Below are 22053 nucleotides of genomic sequence, written 5' to 3'. Positions count from 1 at the left end.
GTATTTTTAAGTATAAAGGGCCCATATAATAAATATCTTTAACTGATTTTTCTGGAACCAATGTTTTTAATTAAATATAAAATGTCCTCTATAACAGACCAAAATGGACATGATATTACCTCATTTGACTAAGTCCGTTAAGTCGTTCGAACATGATTCAATAAAAAACTACTTAACATGCACACTTTCGCATTTATGATATTATTAAGATTTTCAGCATTAGTGTCCTCGTAGCTATTGTATAACTATATCCTGTGACGCAATTTGTTTCATCAAAATGACGAGATTAAATTTTGCTGGTCGATAAAGTAAGCGTAATGCATATTTAATTCGTGCACATAATTTTAATATTTACCTAAGCGTGATAGGAGCCAATTTGGCTTGTATATATTTTATTATAATTGTTACCGTTTTGTTACCGGGGCTCGTCTATTTTGGTTTATAATTAGCTCTTTATCTAGAGTTTTAATTAACAGCCGTTAATTGGACGCGTTTTATGCTTCCGTTGTTATTAAAAATTAATTTTCGTGATTTTTGATGGTCTATCGCTGTGATGTTCATGTTTTATGTCATTTATTAATATTTATGGTAATTATTATCAATATTTACTTTTGAATATTGGGGAAATTAAACACCTATAACACGCGATTGGGATAACTGGTTGCTTGTTTTAGTACGTGTTATTTATATTTTAAACAATAATGACTTGATTAGAATCAATATCGCGACTTTTATTACTAATATTTTTTAACAAACTTCAAAATAATGAGAATTAACAATTCGGTAGTTTTAATTTTAGGAGTCCAATATTTATGAACTCTTTTAAAAATATATTTTTAATAAAAATCGTTATTGTGTTATCGTTACAAAGACAGCAACATAAAAGAAAAAAAAAAACACTATTAAATTTAAAATTCAGTCAATAGAAATAAATGGACGCTTATATAAAAATAGTTTTTATATTCCTTATGTCAGTAGTTATAATAGCTCACTTAAAAGCTGGTAAACTGCCATAAGTAGAGCCGGTTGGCGGTATACTCGTATATATAACTAGGAGTTAGACATCAACTCGTTATCAGACATGATGATATTTGAAATATAAGTCCCTTCGTAATATCTCACTACTTTCGATATTCCCTGAAAAATAACTTTTCGGCTGTCATTTGTTCTACGCCATACTGACGTTACCAGCATAAAAAAATCCTAATTAAAACTTTTTGTTGATTCGACATATAATAATGAATGGGTGGTGGTACCCGAACATGAGACGGTCTTGTACAATGCCCTACCATATCTGATGGAAAACATCTTTAAACTATCGTTATTAATATTAATTTGTTATAAATTCACCTTTCAGTAATTGTTTTTCGCTCTAAAGTGTCAATTTAATTGTTCTCAAAGTTTCACGACCCTTGCAAGTAAATTCATTAATTTGCTTCGTTTCATCGTCGCTGAACCGCGTTGATTGCATCAAAGCAATCAGCTGGTATTGACGTATATTCATGACACCTATTGATAGAACAGACTTCACTATCGCTACCGTAAATTGAGCGTTGAAAAAATATGTAGGTTTTTTGTTTACGGTACTTACACTACTATACAACATTTATATTTTATCACATTTTTTTTTAACTTATATTACGGATATATTCATATATAAGTCCTTTAATTTAAAATACAGACAGTAAAATACTATTATTTATTCTTTTATATATTTATTTGTTAAGAACCATGAGCAGTCACTACACTTACACATGTTATACATAAAAAACATATTTATACTTAATATAAAATAGGACTCGTTAAGACGGCCACAACATGCATTTTAAGGTACTATACATAATGCTCAATAAGCAATAAGACACAATATACATTTTAGAAACTGGTATAAAGTATATTCTGAAACTTACTTTTTTTTTTTTTTTAACCTACATAGATATTATATTTTTTTACAGAGACGGGGAGCACGGATAAGAGCAATGGTATGAAGGAACCGGGATCTCCCGAGGAATTGGTAAGTTTTCCATAAATAACGTTTAGCTTTCATCTCGTATTATTAAATGGTAACAATATATCACTTACATTGTTTATGCAAATGTTATTTAAATTTTTTTTTAGAAATTACTTACTTTAATATGTTATTTATTTTATTGATACTTACTACTCTACGATACTTATTTGTCCGGATGAGTTAAAACAGATGACACTTTGACTAGTCGATTTCTATTTATATTACAAAATCACGTATATTTAAAGAGTCGTTCTTAACGTTTTGTTTAAACATTTAATTTACAGCTCAGTCCAGCTCTGCTGTTTTTTTCAAAATTAATTTTTTATATATGAATCTTATCACATATTTTTATTCGATCAGTAAAATTACATTCAAAACTGAAATAATTCAAGAAAGACAATTTAAAACTCGATCAAAACAGTCCGTTAAACACGTCAATTTTGACAAGAAAGATTTATGATAACGCGTCAGACTTACAAACGATATTATAATGCCTTCAATGACGTTGCACGCTGATTCATATTGATATTCGGATAAAAATCGCAAAGGTATCAGAAATCAGCCGCTTTGTGGGCAAATCGTAATACACGGGGGACTCGATTGGCTTACATCTTTATGTCTTTGAAGTATTTTTCGCCTTATATTCACGAACATTGTCGACTTCTAAAATGATAACGTATTTCCAAGATATTTGTAAATAATTAAGGCTACATGAAATTATGGAAAATGGCAGTTTGTTCACGATTCATTTTTATCGATAAAATCTCCAGAAACTTGCATTAGGGGTTTTTTTTATATCAATGTGATTGAGTTTAATAGTCCAATGTGTTTTTTTAGAACCAAAAATAATCGATATTGAATGATTACAATTTTATATTTCCGTAAATTTAGTTAGTAATGTTATTGATTCTTGATATTTAGTCTGATCTGCATAATTTTGGACTAGACTGTCCATGAAAAAAATGTAATTAACTGCAGTCATATTTTTTTCATTTTTGTTCCAAATATTTGATAGGTTGAACATTTATCGTTGTCATGATATAATTGTTTCGATGGCTTGTTAAATTACTAGTTGCAGTGGGGGCTTTACTGGTATGACTTCCCAATGATAGATGTCCGCCAATGTCCCGTCCTTTGTATTCAAGTTAAATGATGATTGATAACAAACACAATATGTACAAACAGAAGCATATATTTTTAAGTAAATTGAATACTATAGGCAAGTTAATATTGTTAGCTAGGACTAGGTTTCAGTAATTATCTAAACATAATGAAATACAAATTACATGTTAGCGGAATTATAATTTTGCAGCATTAATGGTGCATTTAGTGCATATTATGTCGGATAAACATTTACATCGTGGGTAACAATAGTCATATCAACATTAAAACCGAAGAAAAGGCCTAAGCCCAGGTCCGTTACCGGCTTAGCTCCGGTAGCATGCGAAAGTGTTCACGAAACGCTCGCCAAAGAGGTTGCCTCTGGGTTTTTAGTGGGTATTCCGGTGTACTAGGGCACGCGCTACGCGTATAGGGTCTATACTGTCTAGTCCCACAAACACCCACTTTTTATGTGGAGATTGCTACTTAATTTTAACTTTATTAATGTAATCGTTTCTAAAAATCCTCGATATAAAAAAGGGTTTAAAGCATTTGAATAATAAACGATTTAGCTTTATAAACGATTAATTTGTAACTACATTCGTATTGTATTTTAAAATGCTTTTAGTTAAACATATCGCGATCTGTAGTGAGCCCACGTGATGACCTGTCGATGATAGATGATCGACCTAAATCCGTTTGAACGTATTGGAGTTAAATTGGTATTGTTGATGGTTGAGTTGAATTGGTTGATGTATTCGAATCGCGTGACTTTAATCTCTATATCATGAATTAAGTAATTAAATCTAACATACAGTGTGACAGTTTTACATTTTTTTTTAATCAATATAAATACGCAAATTTGTTACTGTATTCTGCATACATGAAACACATCGAAGAGGAAATAAATACTCGATACTATTTATATGGATATTACTAGAAAAAAAATTGGCATTTAATTTTATTGGCATTTTGCGATTTAATCTATATTGGGTTGTTGGTGGATGTTTTGATCTTATCCTTATTTGTACATTTTAGTAAATTACATACATCTGTAAAAACAATCTTTGTATGATTTTTTTTTATCTATTATACGTTATAAAGCACAATTGCTAGATTTAAAAAATAATAATTGAATTGGCATTAATAGTTCTGTATTTGTTCAAATCAGAAGCGCGCAATACTTGTCGAGTTTACTGAGCAAATTGCAGCTTCATTGAAAATGTATGCACACTCTGTCGACCTTATGCATTCGTAAGGTATTTACCAACTAGAGAAATATAAAATGTATCACTATTAAGATATAAAATCAAAGGGATTGAATTTTATTTGAGTAAATACACGAAAAATACATTTATATCATGAACTGTTTTGGAACAGAAGTTGCCAAATTTGTACGTTTTAATGCTTCAGTGGTAATTTATGCGTTAATTAAAAATGTTTTTTTTGTAAATTTTGTAAATATTTCGATCTAAGTATGTCGCGACCAAAATAATCATCCAAAACAATGAAATCCGATGCGTCATTGCATATTAGATATCAAATGTAGAATAAATAATAATAAACGGTTTTTATTAATGTTAATTAAATTGTTGGCAGCACAAACTGTGTATAAAATATACGAATAATATCAACTCAAATCACATTCAATGAAACGGAGAAATATATCATATCGCACCGGGATCATTTTCTATTCATTTGCCAAAATACCGAATTAATTAAGTTGAAGTCTGCGGTTTAATTTTTGTTATTCTTAAATCAAATTTGTTAAGGTAATAAACAAGAAATGTCTTACTTCGTACTTAAATTCTCTTTGAACAAAGGCCGAAATATCGTTTGACACTAAAACGACAAGACTCAATTCCGCCTTGTTAACACCAAAACAAAGATACTAAATTTAATCAAAATATTCTTTAAAAAATTTGGATGTCTTCCAAGTGAATGCGGCTTGGATTTAAATTGACTTGCATTTTATGTTTTTATTTGCAGGAATTTATTAATATAATGATATCATTGTATTTCCGTTATGTATTATCACTATTACTAAACCATTTTCCGAAACATACTGCCTCGTCTATTATAAATTTTTCGTATATTAATAGAAAATAATAACCAATATTTCTATAATAATAATATTAATCAATTGACCAAACAATATTTTCTTTTTTCCATAAAAATTTTGAGTGAAATTTTCTTCTCGTTTTACTAGTAGAACTTTTCGCCCTATGTACTCAACAATTGCATGTAAGTGTTGAACTGCGCCTGATACATTGCTCGTTTATCGTTAAACTATTCAATATTGATATTGGTTTTATCTTAAAGAAACTTAAATGTAATGTTGTTGAAATCGTAATTTATTTCATCACATTGTATTAATCCATATACACCAAAAGATAATTTTGACATCAATTTACACCTTACACTATATCCATAGTAGTAATTTGTATTGTAACAAAATCTTTATTTAAAATGTTTCAATACAACTTCTTTTTCAATCTTTCAATATCAATACATCAATAAACATTATAATATTACATCGCTCGTAACAGTGTAACCACTAACGAACGGAACAGTAATATGGCAGTCATTATTCTTTTCTCTAATTGGACACAGTTCAATATCATATTTTGCCTTTACTGGTGCTCTATACCCATTTTACATAGTAAATACGATTGACCCAGAACGTAAATTTTAATTATTCATAGAATGCAGTTAAATACGAAGCGAATTTAGCTAAAACAATCTGTATTTATTTGTTTGCCTTGACTATCAAGGAACGCTAGAACAGCTGGATCTAGGAAGCTAAAAATTTGAGCATAGCTTTATTTTTAACGTAAGTGTATACTGAAAAAGAACATTTGTAGATTTCAACTTTTATTCGTATAAAGTCCCGACTTCGTGTAGTTCGTGTTTTAAATTAATGCAATATTTTTCCGCTATTTCTCAAACTAATAGCAGTAATAATTTATTCTATATAATTTGCTTACAACTTCCGTTTTACAAGCTTATCTTATAAAAACTGTCATCTGCAGAACACAGTAATAATGGACACGATGTCTACGTAATTAAGTCATTATCATTAATAAGTAATTAAAAAATGATCCTTACTGTGTTGTTATAAAGTATGGATATATTATTACTTATATAAATATGAATTATATTGGTTGAATACATAATATTGATTGAGGTACGTCCTTGGCCAGTACAACCTTCACAAAATAATTAATTTTCTGCCGTGACGTTATAAATATGTCGATATGAATAAGCCGATTGTGCCACTGTAAAAATCGAATCATCCCTGTATTGGGTATATAAAATGATATTAAGTATAATACTTACAAATTAAGATGTCGCATATTTATTTGAATGCTATGAATGAATATTATTTTTAATTGATCGACATGAACTCGCGTCATTTGGAAAAGTCATATCGGCCCACTCAAAAAGTAAACTCGTTTGCGGATCGAGCGAAACGAACATAAGGCTTCGTGTAAACATCATAACGGTCGTCGCGACCCCGATAGTGTCACACGAGCTAAGCACAGAGATGTTGACTGATACCTGAGGGCATTAGACCTACTTTTTACAGGCCAAGCTGGTTATATGGCATGTCACAGTTAGAACTACATCCCGCTATGATAGCCTAAAAATAACAAGGTCTATTTATTTTCTCTATGTATTAAATGTTTATCGATATTAAGTTCTTTATATTGATGTAAATTTATTATTATTATAACAAATGTTATATACGCTGGGAGACAAGACAAGTCTTACTAGTTTATCTTTTGAATATTATTATAAGAGACTGATATAGAAATTAAAAAAAAAATCAAATAAGTTTATGGAAAAAAAAGAGTTAACAAATTTGATTTTTAAACCTTTTGTAATCCATATTAATTTGGAGTATATATAAAATATAGTTATAAATACAATTGATATTTATTTTACGATTGCCTTAAACTGATAAAATATTATAAGCTTTACTGCCTACTAAATAACGTATGACTTTGTATGAGTTGGATTTTTTTGCCATTGCCGAAATCGGAATACTATATTTTGAATCTTTACGTTATAAGAATAGGTATCTTTTTTGTTTGAATATATTTTTGGAAGATTTACTTGGGATTACTTTTTGCTGTAGGATTGTATACAGATGTAAGCGCGGATATCCGTGACTTAGCTCGCTTGAGTACTATTTATTTCAATTCATAACAATCATTGGATCATATCTTTACACTTGGGATTTTTAAAATCGTTTTTAAAACTGATATATTATGATCATTTGGCTTCATAGCTCTTCACAACTCAAAACATGCTTTAGCTGTTAAGTACAAGTTCACGACTCAACAGGTAAGTAAAATCATTCCTCAGACACGTTTGATTAAAACGCTGCATAGATAGAAAAATAATCTTAAAATATTGAAAACTATAATAAGGAGAAACGTAACCCTAATGTCACTGTATAATTTACTAAATCTACAATATAACGGTCGAGTTCTTGCGTCGACAGTTTCAACTGATGAATGGGCGGGCCATCAATAGCAGATCACTCGGAAGCTTCATAAATATGTACACGACATTGTGGCATGAGTTTTTATGAGCTTAAAGGGCCCACTCGCTTTTGATTGATGATCGACATTCCTAAGGGTTTATTGATTCACTTGATCCTCAGCGGTGTGTGGCGTCGTTAGCGACCAATTCGTCTATTTTTGTATTGAGTTTACGCTAAATTACTGCAATATTTCTTTGCTAGGATTTTGCTGAAAAAGAAAATATTTCTTTAAGTTATTACTCTTTCTAAGTATCTTCGTTATTAATAGCGAGATGACTCGAAATTGAATTTTATAGTGAATTAAACAGGCAATAAGACATACAGAGAAAATTTTGCATGCAATTTTGTTAAAAAAAACATCGGATGATTTGCGCGATGGAAGCTGTAATTGGTGCAAAAGTAGCGTGCGAAAATCGATATCGGCGAAAAGCGCCGTTGCGTGTGCAGATGAAATATAAATGTTTACCAGTCAGCCTAATTCCTGTATGCTACCGTCTGGAAGCTGATGCGTTTGTATTTAAATTGTGCGATTGCTAATTAAATTCAACACGCGAGGAAGGTATTTAGACCATTACCTAATTTCTTTTTGAGTTCAAGTCTCAAAAGTGATGCCGAGACATTCCAATTGGGTAATTTTAAGAATTCGGTATTTTTATCTTGACTTTATATTTTTGTATTTTGCTCTGTTGTCACCTGTGGCTTCTTTCGTTTTCTAAGGTACGGTTGTTTGATGCATAAAAATTGGTATGAAACAAGCTTGAACCTAACGAAGGATTTTACTTCTTTCCTCTCTATTAAATCTTATCAAATTCGGTTTAGTTTGTAAGCCATGAAATAATTACAGACAGAGTAACGGATTCAGATTCATTAAATAGTCAAAGAAATAAAAATAATAATATTTTAAAACATTAGATAGGGTGGAATATTTAAAAACTATATTTTTTTTTTTGCGCTTCTAACTTATCTTAAAAAGATGACGAAACGCTTATCTCAGATAATTCTAAAGTAACGTATAAGCCCTTTTCATATGCGATATATCTCTTATAACGCCATCACTGTACCTTAAGAACAGCTAGGAAAGCCTATTTTGAATGTGATACGTCTGTATAGGAACTTTCATCAAACATAATAACATCTTTACTCGTCTAATAATCATCCTTTATGAAATACGAGGCGTCTCGACCTTATAATTAATATCTAAGAAACATAATTGTTATCTTAGGAGTTTCACCGTGTGATATAGTCGTTAAAGTCTCGATGTTTAATAATATTTTAGTTAATAACACAACGTTTGGCCTTCAATTGAAATTAGGTACATTTTGTGCCAAAGCTCCAAGGTAGATTCTAATATAAATCAAGACTATTCTAAGAATAATTCCAATAATATTATATGCATAAATAAAAGTAATCGCCCCTAAGCATATATATTAGTTAATCAAGTAAACGGAGGTGAAAATAATATCATAACTAATTTAAGAAAACATTTAAAATTGATATAAGTGAACGCGTCATTTTAACAGCTTATAAGATTAGAATGATTAACATTATGTATTTTCTATGAACATGTAAAAAGTATAATATACTGTTTGGTTAATGTTTACTTTATGTTATTGATAAAATGTTCAATACACGTTTTGTCTTAGTTATTTTCTGTATCCAAACAAAGGAAATTTCTCTGTTTCTACAGTATGTTTGATGTGAACGATTTAAAAAAAAATCATGTACAATTTTACAAACTTTTATTCAACTGCTGCTATCTGTTTGTACATATGTGCAGGTCAAATCTTGCAACCGAATTTTAAAATGGTTTCTCTCAAACGATTTTGCTGAAATTTTGAACACATTTTTGTCTCTGGTGACAATACAATCGAATATAATAAAATTTGTTTATTTGGATTTATTCATTAACTAGCGACTTCTAAATTTAGTGGTCTTCTTTACTATATTGTCCATATATAAATACAAAAACCTTCCGGCGGACAGACAGCAGTAAGCGACTTTTTTATACTATGGAATTATTTCTTAATATATATATTTAAGTAGGAATTGGGCTAATATGTTATCTACTTACCATAGGGTTTTATTACATAAAATATTTATGTGTAGGTAGATAGTGTTTCATTATTAATGAAGTTCGAAAAATATACAATAAAAAGCTAATAGTGAAATAAAACATACGATAACAGAAAATATTGGTTCAATCGAATGATATTTCTTGTCACTACAAAAGTTTTTATGCAAACATCAATTGTTTGTGTTTTACGCGTTTCATGTAACGAGAGATATACAAAGGGATTTGCAGCTTTAAAGCAAACATTTGTTGACAATGGGAAAGATATACATTCTGTACATAATATTATACGCGAATGTTATGAAAATTGTTGGAATATTACAAAAATCCAAGTCTCCACAGATACTAAATAATTAATTAGTTATTTGATTACATGTTTACATTCATTCAATCTTTCACTCACTCAATTATTGTTAAGATACTCGGTTACTTTGTGTCACATTAAATTAAACTGTCGAACAGTGCAGACGTGTTTTTCTTTCTACCTGCGACCCATTTCACAACAGGTTATGGGCCCAGGCCACGTGCTATAATTTTATTAGTTTATTCGAAGTAGTCAATCTAAATTCCGTTATTTTAAATTCAAAAATGGATTCACGAAATAAAAGGAATATACAACAATTTAATGGTGACCGTTACAGTACTTGGAAGTTTCGTATTAGATCACTTTTAGGAGAATTGCAAGTATTATCCGTGATTGACGAAGAACCGCCACATATACCGAACGAAGAGTGGAATAAGAAGAATATGATTGCAAAAGGTACGATTGTTGAGTACTTAGGTGATGCATTTTTGATTTTTGCGAAGGGTTCCGCTACAGCGAAATCTATAATGGCCGAATTAGACAAGATTTATGAAAGAAGAAGTTTGGCTACGCAATTGGCACTGCGCAAACAGTTGCTTAATTTGAAATTACAGCCAGATGTGACTCTTTTCCAACATTTCAATAATTTTGACAATATTACAACGGAATTAATTTCTGCCGGTGCGAAATTGGATGAGATGGACAAAGTATCGCACTTGTTATTAACACTACCCACATCTTACGACGGTGTTATAACGGCGCTAGAAACGCTAGGAGAAGAACAATTGCATCTTGCCTTCGTTAAGACTCGTCTTCTCGATCATGAAGTGAAATTAAAAGCTGATACAACAACTGAACTCAAAGTTTTACATACATTTACGAAGAAGAATACCTTAAAAAATAAACCCGGATTTGATAAAAAGAAATCACATTATTATAATTACAACAAAAAATATACGGGAAACACGACACATAAGATATCAAAATTGTATTGCGATCATTGTGGACGACGAAATCATGTGAAGAAGGATTGCCGTTATTTCAAGACGATGCAACAAAATGGCGGTAGTAGCAACAATCAAACGCCAACTGCAAATACATTACAAATATCCAATAACGAGGAGAGTTTCGCTTTTATGTTATCAAATTGTAAGTTGTCTAATTCTTATCACAATTCTTATAATAATACAATTGTTTTTCTTTTAGATTCGGGTGCAACTGACCACATTGTAAATTGAAAAGATTTCTTTTCATCATACTCAGAATTAATGTCTCCGATAAAAATTGGTGTCGCTAAAAACAACGCTAGCATTCCAGCTCTTGGTAAAGGCCAGATTCACGTCACTACTAATTTGGGTTTTCAAGGATCAATTGATGATGTCTTATACTCGCCTGAGGTACCGTATAATTTGCTTTCCGTAAATCGTATTCAGCAAGCAGGTATGTCTGTTATTTTTAAAAGTAATAGTGTTTATATTTACAAAGATAACAAGTTATTAATGACTGGTGTTAGCTATAATAATTTATTTAAATTAGACTTTCAAGTAACGCGATGTCAATATAATTTAAATTTATCTCAGACTTCTAAATCTTATGAACTGTGGCATAAACGTCTTAGCCATTTAAATAAACAAAAATTTAATATTCTTAAAGGTTTAATTGTAATAATAATGTAATTAATGATATTACTCCTAGTGATGAATTGTGTGAATCATAAATACTCGGTAAACAATCACGACTACCATTTGCCAAATCAAAACAAAAATCGGATAACAATAGCACTTTTTATAATTCATTCGGACATCTGTGGTCCTATTACGCCAACTACATTTAATGACAAAAATTACTTTATAACTTTTGTTGACGATTTTACTCACTATACAGTTACGTATTTAGTGAATCTAAGTCGGAAGCATATAAATGTTTCAAAGATTATGTATCTAAAAGTAAAAATTTGTTTAATTTTAAAGTTGTTAATTTGTATTGTGATAACGGTTGCGAATATCTTTCAAATGAATTCAAAGAATTTTGTGTTGACAAAGGGATAATGTATCATTTAACGGTTTCCTATACTCCGCAACAAAATGGTGTATCAGAAAGAATGAATCGTACATTGACCGAAATGGGTTATAAGTGCGAAATTAGACAAAATATTTTGGGGTGAAGCTGTTTTAACAGCTACATATTTAACAAATATTTTACCCACTAAAAGTCTAATAAATAAAACACCATGAGTTGTGGCATAATAAAAAAACCGAAAATAAATCACTTAAAAATTATTGACTCTACTGCATACGTGCACAATAAAAATAGAAAAACTAAATTTGACGAGAAATCTATTAAATCAATATTAGTTGGTTATGATGCAAACGGGTATAGATTATTTAATGTTGAAAACAATGAAGTGTTTGTAGCCCGCGATGTTATATTTGACGAGTTAAATTTTGAACAAACACGACCAACTCGATGCAGTAGTGACAACAATAATAAAGTGATTCCCTCAAAAATTAGTAAGCCCGAAAATTATTTGGCAAAACTAATAAGTCAACAACAAGATTCTTTGAATGAAACTTCTTTTGAAAATCAGCCAAGTAATATAAGGCGCAGTGAAAGAATTCGCAATCTACCCCCCAAAGATTACAAACAAATGAATGATCCTGATTTACTGCTATCTCTAATTACTATGCAATCTTTACCTTCATGTTATAAGAATATTTTTAATAGACATGATTCCGACAAATGGTTAGAAGCTGTAAAAAATGAAATTGAATCACTTTGCAGCAACAAAACGTGGACTTTAGTTGAAAAACCAAAAAACGTTTATATTGTTCTGTATGTTGATGACTTAATAATTTCTACTAAAAATTCTGATTCATTACAAATGTATAAAAATAGTCTTATGCAAAAATTTCAAATGTCAGATTTAAAAGAAATAAAATTATTTCTTGGAATTACAGTTCAAAGAACAAATAATATAATTTCTTTAGATCAATCTACATATTTACAAAATGTTTTAAATAAATTTTCTATGAATGATTGTAATCCGTCAAAATCACCTTTTCCATGTAAATTATTATTATTAATAATTAATAATTATAATTATATAATATTAATTAATAATTATATAGCTTTAAATTCGGATGCATACTACGATGCACCTTGTAAAAATGTCATAGGCTGCCTTATGTATGCAATGATTTGCACAAGGCCAGATATTTGTGCTTGTATTAATATATTAAGCAGATATCAGTCTAAAAATAACGACGAATTGTGAAAAAATTTAAAACACCTTTTACGTTATATAAAAGGAACAGTTGGGTTAAAATTAGTGTATAATAAATGTGATTTTAAAGATATAATATGTGGGTATGCAGATTCTGATTGGGGAGGCGATCAAAACGACAGAAAAAGTACAACAGGCTATTTATTTAAAGCTTTTGATAATTGTACAATATCTTGGAAAACACAAAAACAAGCTACTGTCGCCGTCTCCTCAACGGAAGCTGAGTACATGGCTCTTTTTGAAGCTGTAAAAGAAGCAGTGTGGATAAAATCACTGCTAAACAGTATTTCTATCCAAATAAAAGAGCCTATTATAATTTTTGAAGATAACAATAGCTGTATTTGTATTGCAAATAACCCCACGGACCACAAAAGGTCCAAACATATAGACATAAAGTACCACTTTATTAGGGAAAAAATCGCCGACAATATAATAAAGTTAGAATTTATTTCCACAGGAAATCAACTAGCTGATATATTTACTAAGGCGATGCCCTCGAACAGATTTCTAGAATTAAGAAAGAATTTAAAATTAAATTAATTCAAAACTTATGTGAATTTTGTAAATTAACTTGAATGTGTACTTGTATTTTTGAGGGGGACTGTTGGAATATTACAAAAATCCAAGTCTCCACAGATACTAAATAATTAATTAGTTATTTGATTACATGTTTACATTCATTCAATCTTTCACTCACTCAATTATTGTTAAGATACTCGGTTACTTTGTGTCACATTAAATTAAACTGTCGAACAGTGCAGACGTGTTTTTCTTTCTACCTGCGACCCATTTCACAACAAAAATATTTATGGAATTAAAAAAATCTACTGTTCGCTTTGTACTTGTGTAATATACTTCTATATTTTATATTGCTATAAAAACAAAATATATAGAAGTTCCTATAAACGTGTTTGTATATATTATAAGGCGTTTGTCTGGCTTAAAGAAGTTTGCTTACCATTTAGGTAAGGAAACAAGCACGACGCGGACTACTCTGTCAACTAGAAAGTATCAATAGCGTATTATACCCATGTGTAACGGTTCTAGTGTCAATAGCATCCGTGTATCATGGTTTCATGCCAGCTTGGTTCTTGTTCTTCAAAGAACGTCGTTGCAACACGGAGCGCATCAGCACTGGAAAAATATTCTCGATTATGGCGACAATTGTTAACGCTATATGCATAATCAGCGTCGGTCTTAGTTGGGAGATAGATCGGCATAGTATGTATAGTGTCAATACAAAGAATATTATATATCTGACGCGTTCTTAGTTTGAATTTTTGTAGCGGACAATAGTGATTGCTTCGAAGCAATCACAGGCTAAAAAATAGTTTAAAATACCTTGAATAAATTATATACTCAATTTTGTCAATTATATAACACACTTAAAGTTTGTAAATAAATAAGAGTTCGTTAAAACTTCACCGCTGGTGTTAATTTGTAACAGACACATTAGCCAGATTTAAAGTACTCAACATAACCGGAGAACTAACCGCATTCGGTGTTGTCATTGAATTTTGACCTCTGCTTCTTAAATAATAAGAGTTATATATTTCAGTGATTGTAGGTTTTAAATTTGTCCGAAGCATTCAGACTGTTTTCATTGGGTGCAGATGTGCTGGCAATGTACCAAGCAGTCAGAGATCGAGACAAGGTCGCGGTTACACTACCATTAAATGTATGTGCACTCAAGGTTTTTAATTATAATGGTGTCCGCTAAAAGATTGGAGATAAGATATTATAAAATATAAGTCCATACACACTTTGATTATAAATATGAAGTATTAAATGTATAATAAGTATGCGAAAATTGAGCTTAATAATGATTGATATTATTATTGGTATTAAGTGAAAGTAACTTTATTACATTTGCTTGAAACTAAGAGCGCTAATTAATGTAAAAAAATAATCTATATCACAGATACAATATCCTGTTTAAAAGAAGATACTTTTGTATATATATTTTGTTTTGGAAATTTTATAGTTAGACATTTTCTGCCTCGTACAACCACTTTGTGGAACCAGCTTTCGCTGGCGATTTTTCCGAACCGATACGACATGGGAATCTTCAAGAAAAGAGCGTACTCCTTTCTTAAAGGCCGGTAACGCACCTACAAGCCCCCTGGTGCTGCAGATGTCCATGGGCTGTGATAGTCTCTTTCCATCAGGTGAGCCTCCTGCTCGTATGCCAGCTATCACATACAAAAAAAAATTGTTAATACATATTTAACTTTTATTTTATTTAATCCTAAACATACGGCATCGCCTGCGAGTTATTTTGTTTGTAATGATTATTCAAAAACTGTATACAAACCCTAATATACAAATAGACACCCTTGGTTACCAAACCTAATAAGAATTATTAACTAAACAGAAAGAAAGGATAAATAATAAATGATCTCATTTGAAGAGTAATAAAAAGTTAGTATATGTCCGTTGCCTGCGTTCAAGCTTACTTCTTAACAAATTTCATTCAAAGAGGTTCAGTGGTTTAGAGACAAACATTTGTATAGGCGTTGTTGATGTGTTCGTATATGATTGTATGTCGGATTTATGTAGACAACTTACCTGATATGAATCTGGCGTCAATTATTTTTATATACATAGATAATTTAGTAATACAGTTAATCATATCAACGTTGAAAGTTGACGCTCCATATGTAATGTTTTCAATGCGAACGCTGTCAAAACTACATATAATCGAAACGGGAAAACTTTATATATGAAACATTTGTCGATCTCCAAAATGTTTAAAATACACGACAACTTTAAATCAATTTTCTTGTCACAAAGTATTTATTCAGTAATATCATAACATTTTATTTATTTAATAATAATTATTAAAATAGATAAAATCTTATAACAACGCACGACAGATAGCTTCACTCAATCCATTCCATTATGATGTTTTTATGTATAATAAATAAGGTAATAATAGATAAATTTTGGTGCGATTTCGATTACCGGGTTTAATATTCAGGGATAATGTGTTACTTAGCCTACCTGTATTATAATTGTGTATTCCACGGAAAAAAAACCTAGATTGAATGCTTTGATATATCAACAAAAGTGAAAATCAAAATCAAATATAAAATTCTGATCAGAGTAGGTACTTAACGTTATTCTTCTGTTTATGAATAAAAATAAAGTATTAAGGTTACTAGTTTCTAATTGATTTGTTTTCTAGAGTAAAAAAAAAAACATTTGATTTTTTTATTTACACAGATTCGGTACATTGTTTGTCATTCGTATTCAATTAGAATGTGTTCCAAGAACTCGTTAAGTTTATAATAATAGACTCAAAAAAAACATGAATGGCTGATTCAGTGCGGATGTCATTGGGCGAAAGAAAATGGAAAATATACGAAGATATTATACGCGAAGTGGATGTATTACGAATTTAGAACTTCAGTCTTCGTCTACCCGCGCTGCGCGTGCGCCGCCGGCGATCTTTAATATTTACTGCAGTCATTTCAAACCGCGTGTTCTGTGGTCGTAATCATAAATTCGACCAAAATTAAAGGTCATTATGATTTTACGCGTGTAATAAATTTTTAATTTGATTCGTTTCGTTTTCCGTACTATTAAGGATAGTTTCGAATTATTTGCACAATTAATTTATAGCTACCGTGTTTTTTTTGGGATTATTTGTAAGTAGTCCTTGAGTGGTACACGATCTTTAATATTTAAAACTTATATATTAGAAATATTCCGCGGTAACATAACAGTTTATTAAATAAGTTTATTGTATTGTTTGGCAAAATACAATATAATATCGAAAACGCGAGTTTTAGTCACAGGTTATTTTTTTGCGTATAATTTATTTTATATTATCCATAATAACCATTTGTAATATCGTTATTAAATTGGATTTTAATTAAGAAATTCATAAACAGTTTAATTTTATTGTACTAGCAAATATTACTATCGTTTTGATAACATTGAGATTGTTGGGTGAGTCAATGTTATAAAGGACAGGTTATCATTTTGGATCCCATGGCTACTACCTGTGCTAATTATTTACAAAATTATCCCGTCAGCCGTATTAAAAAACAAAATTATGCAATGACTTAAATCTCAGTGTAAACAGAAAAAAGAAACAAAATGAATATTTATATAATATTAGCAAAAGATCGTAAATAGTTAGCGTTACACGATCAGTTAAGGCTGACATGTTCGTCTTGTCTCCGTGTTTACAAAGCGCAAAGGTATTGTGTTATGATAAATAATCTTCACGGTACTCGACGTGACTGGTATTGTTCCTTGAATGAAAGGTTTCTTTGAATTCTAAATAATGACGTCATACGGCTTATATCTTAAAATAATACCATTTGGATCTTTTTAATGTCAGTGAATTAATCTGCTGAGGAAATTTTAATTGGCTTTAAGCACAAAAAATCTTAACGATAGTAAATTCAATTATACGTAGTTAAAAATAAACATCGAATTTGATTTCATATAATGAATAAAAATATATTATAGACAAATATGAGAAGTCCTTATAATTCTACTTACGTATTATTTCTTAATAATTTATTAACAATTCGTTACACGAAAGGATCAACGTATATTATTATAACGTTAAATAAATAGTAAAAGGTCTACGTATAAAAGTCCCAAATTAAATATTGATAATGTTCTAAATGAAATGAACGATCGAGTACGGGTGTGCTTATTCGAATAAAAAAAAGTAACGCATGTTTAATATACTGACAACTGCGACATGAAATTCCCTTTCGTTCTAAATTAAATATCAAAAACGTTTATTCAATTCCTCGAATTAATATAAAATGTTACTGTAATATCTATTTTTTTTTGTATATATGGAACTACAGGGTTGCTAGTAATGTTTTTGTTATTCACGCGAAATAAATGATAAAGAAGGTATATTATGTTTCATAATGTAATGATATTTTGTATGGACATATTATTTCAATCTAGAGCGGAATTAGAAATGAACCCGTCGATCCGTCCCATCCTAACGACTTTAAAATACACGAATATATTTAACATGCAATATTTCTTGACGATCGGTGTGTGGTGTATTCAAAATAAAAAAAAAACAATATAATTAGCAAATTTAATATTTATAATAATATTTTTTAGACTTGTTCAAAAATATTCCATATTTTTTAATATCATTTAAAAGTCAATAAATTATTTTTATAATTATGAAATAACTTGAATTTTTATTAATAATCTGTATGTAAATTCTGTATTTAAAAAGAGATTTTTCAAATATACTTCCAGATAGTTTGTTAAGTTCTAATTTTAAATATTAAATCATAAACGTACATTTGACTCGACATAATGTTTTGATTGAAAAAATGCAAATGAAAATTTATAAAATGTTTTTTAAAAGGTGACGTTTTTAAATTCAGTGACCTAAATAGTTTTCGCGCCTTGCGTGAATTAAGAGCCGACAAAATATGATAGTATTTTTGAATCAAAATCTTTATGATCCTGTTGCATGTCTATATCAATTTACTTATTTTCGATTACATAACTACCAATCTACTTTTACTTAGTTGCATTAAAATAGTATTATTAGATTACTTCTTACAGTGAAATATATATAATTATTATTACTATTTGTGTATCATGAGTTTCGTTTCATTGAACTTTGACATATTGCTCTACTGAAAGACCGCGCAGACGTTATACTGCGTCGAGTGCAATGACACGGGTTACGAGTGACCATACACTCTAGACTTCCATTTAGGCTATTTGACGATATTATATACTAAATATGTTACTACTACTGATAATATCAGCTTTTAATGAAAACGATTGAAAAATGCTCATCCCAAATTAATGCAATCGATTTTTTGACTCTACCTAATACATTAATTTGCTGATTAAATAAAACCAATAAACAAAACAATGAAAAATGTTAATTACGTTCTATAAAAACGAGAACGTTAATTCAAACATGCAGCAAGGTCATAAAGATTTATACTAACAAATATTTTGTCCGCAGGTGCCAAATTCATCCAACGCTTGCAAAAACTATTTAGGTCACTGAATTCAAAAATGTCATCCTTTTTAAAAGGAACGAAAATATTTTATAAGTTTTTATTTCAAGTTATTTTTATGGTGCCAAAACGTTTCATTCACTATATACTATTAAATATTTAGTATTGAACAATCGTGATTAGTTAAGAGATTTATTTTTAAAAGAAGATTTGCAAATGTTGCCGTGTTAACTTAAATATGTTATAACGATTAAACAAAATCAATGAAAGACTTCTTATATATTTAATAAAATGTCGCAAGGGTATAGTCTGCCTTAGCGGTTTTGTTATAGTCTTGACATTAAAGCGGCTTGTTGTGTCTGCCACGGATTTATTTAAGATGCCTAAAGGCACGTCACTTTGAATTAGCAAGTGACGTCCTGAGAAAATTATTGGTTACAGAATTCTGTAACTTATTATTAGTAAGTAGTATATACGAGGACTATTTTTTCGTAACTTTTTCGTTTCGTCATCCTTTAATCTTTGGGCTTGTGTGCGCTCAAATGTTATATTAGGGATGTTTACTTTCATTAATGTTTGAGTGAAATTTTATTACGCTTAACAAGAATGCGTCATCAAGATTAAACAATTTTGTGTGAAAATAAGAAAAAGCTTTTTTTCACGTTTTTTAATAAATGCTCCATCCATGTCAGAGTCATGTTGAAGAATGTTTTGACGTGTTAAAAACCAGTATCAAAACACGACCCATGTGGCAAAGGACAGGTGCTGAGAAGGATGATGAGGGTCGAGTTCCCGAGTCTCATTGGACTAATTACATATCGCGTTTATATCTCGAACATTTTACCAAACATTGTTTTCTTCATATCATAAATAAATGCGTTAGAAATGTTTTATTTTATCAAACATTCGTGATATTGTATTTTGCCAAGCCACAAGGAGCTCTTGATCAGCTCCGACGTTGTGTGATTTTATTTTTCCACCAACATAAATAATAAAGTGATCACGCACGCAATCGTTTTCAGATTGCAGATTGAAATTGGATCTGTACAAACGCCCACTCGGCTGCGTTTCATCATTCACTTTAGCTGTCACACAGACTCATACACAAACATTGTAATACATCAATATTTACATTAGTAACAATGGAGTGCGGACGGTTAATAAATGGACTGAGATGGAGTGCCTATTCTTTCGCTTCGAATTCGAACACAGCGTCAGTTTCTATAGAAGACGTTTGTGGCAGTGACGAACAAAGTACTTTGAACGACGACTATCTTATAACTTACCCGGACGACGATAGCGATTGTAGCTCAGTCAACAAGGAGTCTTCGAGGGCGAATTTAAACGAACCTTCTAAACTTAATCGCTACGTAAACCCCCTTTCCGTCTCGGGTGAAGTTTTAAAAGGAGAGATAACAGACGACGAGGACGTTGAAGAACTAATGAAGAATGAGGCGAAAAAGTTTGAAGATTATAAGTTTTGCGAGGCAGTTAACGACTTCGACATAGAGTTGGAGTCGGGTGAGGCGGTTCCTATAGTTTACCTTTCGACGTCTCGGGCCGCAAAACTACAGAGGGCTCTTCGACTGTCTGGATTAAAAAAGGTCAGCTTGATTTTTATTCGCAGTTTGACGTCTTCATTTTATTTTTTGAGAAAATAAATTTATGAATGCTAATTAACAGTGTCAGAGTTTCGCTTTTTACTCGCCGCCATACTTCGTTCTTCGTTAGCTTTTTTCAGACTTCACAGACTAATTGGAGCTTAGAACGAAATTAAATTTTCCGCGAGATATAACGTTCCTTACATTATGCATGTATATTAATATTGAGATGTAGATTATTATTTTTTACTTCAAACCTGAATTATGCTTTTAACTTACCTTTGAATCGGAGTACGTCGATATTATATTCTAATTAAATCAACGAGAAAAGCATGTTTATATCGTCGTATACGTCTCGGGATCAGAATTTATATCCGAGTGGTTGACTGTTTAATGAAATATGATACCCATAAGATTACGAATCCATTACAGTTAGTTATTATTTTGCCTGGTTATTTAAATATCAAACTGCTCGAGTCTAGCCTACGGCGATAATTGGCCATTTAATCATAATATTATATGTATGTTATGTATAGATACATCATAAAAATATTCTTGAATTTTTATAGCTTTATATTGATAATTTGATCCTTGCTCTCTTTTGGACTTTAGAGATTATTCCGTCAGTTCCAAAGTTCAACCCACTCGGCACATATACCTACTACTCCAACAGATTTGATATTAGTGATTTCGGTTAAGATGCAAAGTACAGTTAGTAAGTAGTGTAGTAAGTCTATCTTCCGAGTCTTAATGTAATGTAATTAAAAAAATTTGTAAAGTATCCCCTAAATAAAATTCTTTATTCAAACATGAAATGAATTTAGAGCCGTTTATAAACATTAAAATTAATATTCAGCGTACAAAGTGAAAATGTTCTTATTCAATATTTCCTTGAATTACTACTATACAAACATTTTACGAAGAAATTTAAGTCGAACTAAACACTGAATAATTAAGTCATTTATTACTTTTGTTATGAAGTTCAGTTAGCCTGAACTACGAATAGCAGTTAGTGAAATTTCCTTTTAACAAAGTTGTTGCATCGAAGTGATTTTACAACCGAATAATATAATTAGAAGTGAAAAAAGAATTCAATAGTTAAATAATTTGTCTATGTTTGTATTATGTACTGTCAATTTTAGTAGTTTCTAATGT

At 30.4% G+C, this 22053-nt stretch overlaps 1 protein-coding gene across 4 annotated transcripts in view; it reads left to right on the top strand.

Moving 5' to 3' along the window:
- Positions 1–22053, top strand: part of LOC124535560 (apoptosis-stimulating of p53 protein 1) — a 257185-nt gene that overhangs the window by 113224 nt on the left and 121908 nt on the right. For 3 of the 4 annotated variants that reach the window (XM_047111806.1, XM_047111807.1, XM_047111808.1), the window contains one exon: positions 1956–2014. In XM_047111806.1, coding sequence (XP_046967762.1) covers positions 1956–2014 — 59 coding nt within the window. Of the gene's footprint in view, positions 1–1955; positions 2015–16758; positions 16973–20319; positions 20902–22053 lie in introns of those variants that run through there. The other variant, XM_047111804.1, reaches the window with a different exon arrangement.

The sequence above is a fragment of the Vanessa cardui genome, chromosome 15 (genome assembly GCF_905220365.1).
Source record: "Vanessa cardui chromosome 15, ilVanCard2.1, whole genome shotgun sequence".
Lineage (NCBI taxonomy): Eukaryota > Metazoa > Arthropoda > Insecta > Lepidoptera > Nymphalidae > Vanessa > Vanessa cardui.
Note: the sequence above shows the minus strand (reverse complement) of the source record. Positions and strands in the feature narration are given on the sequence as shown.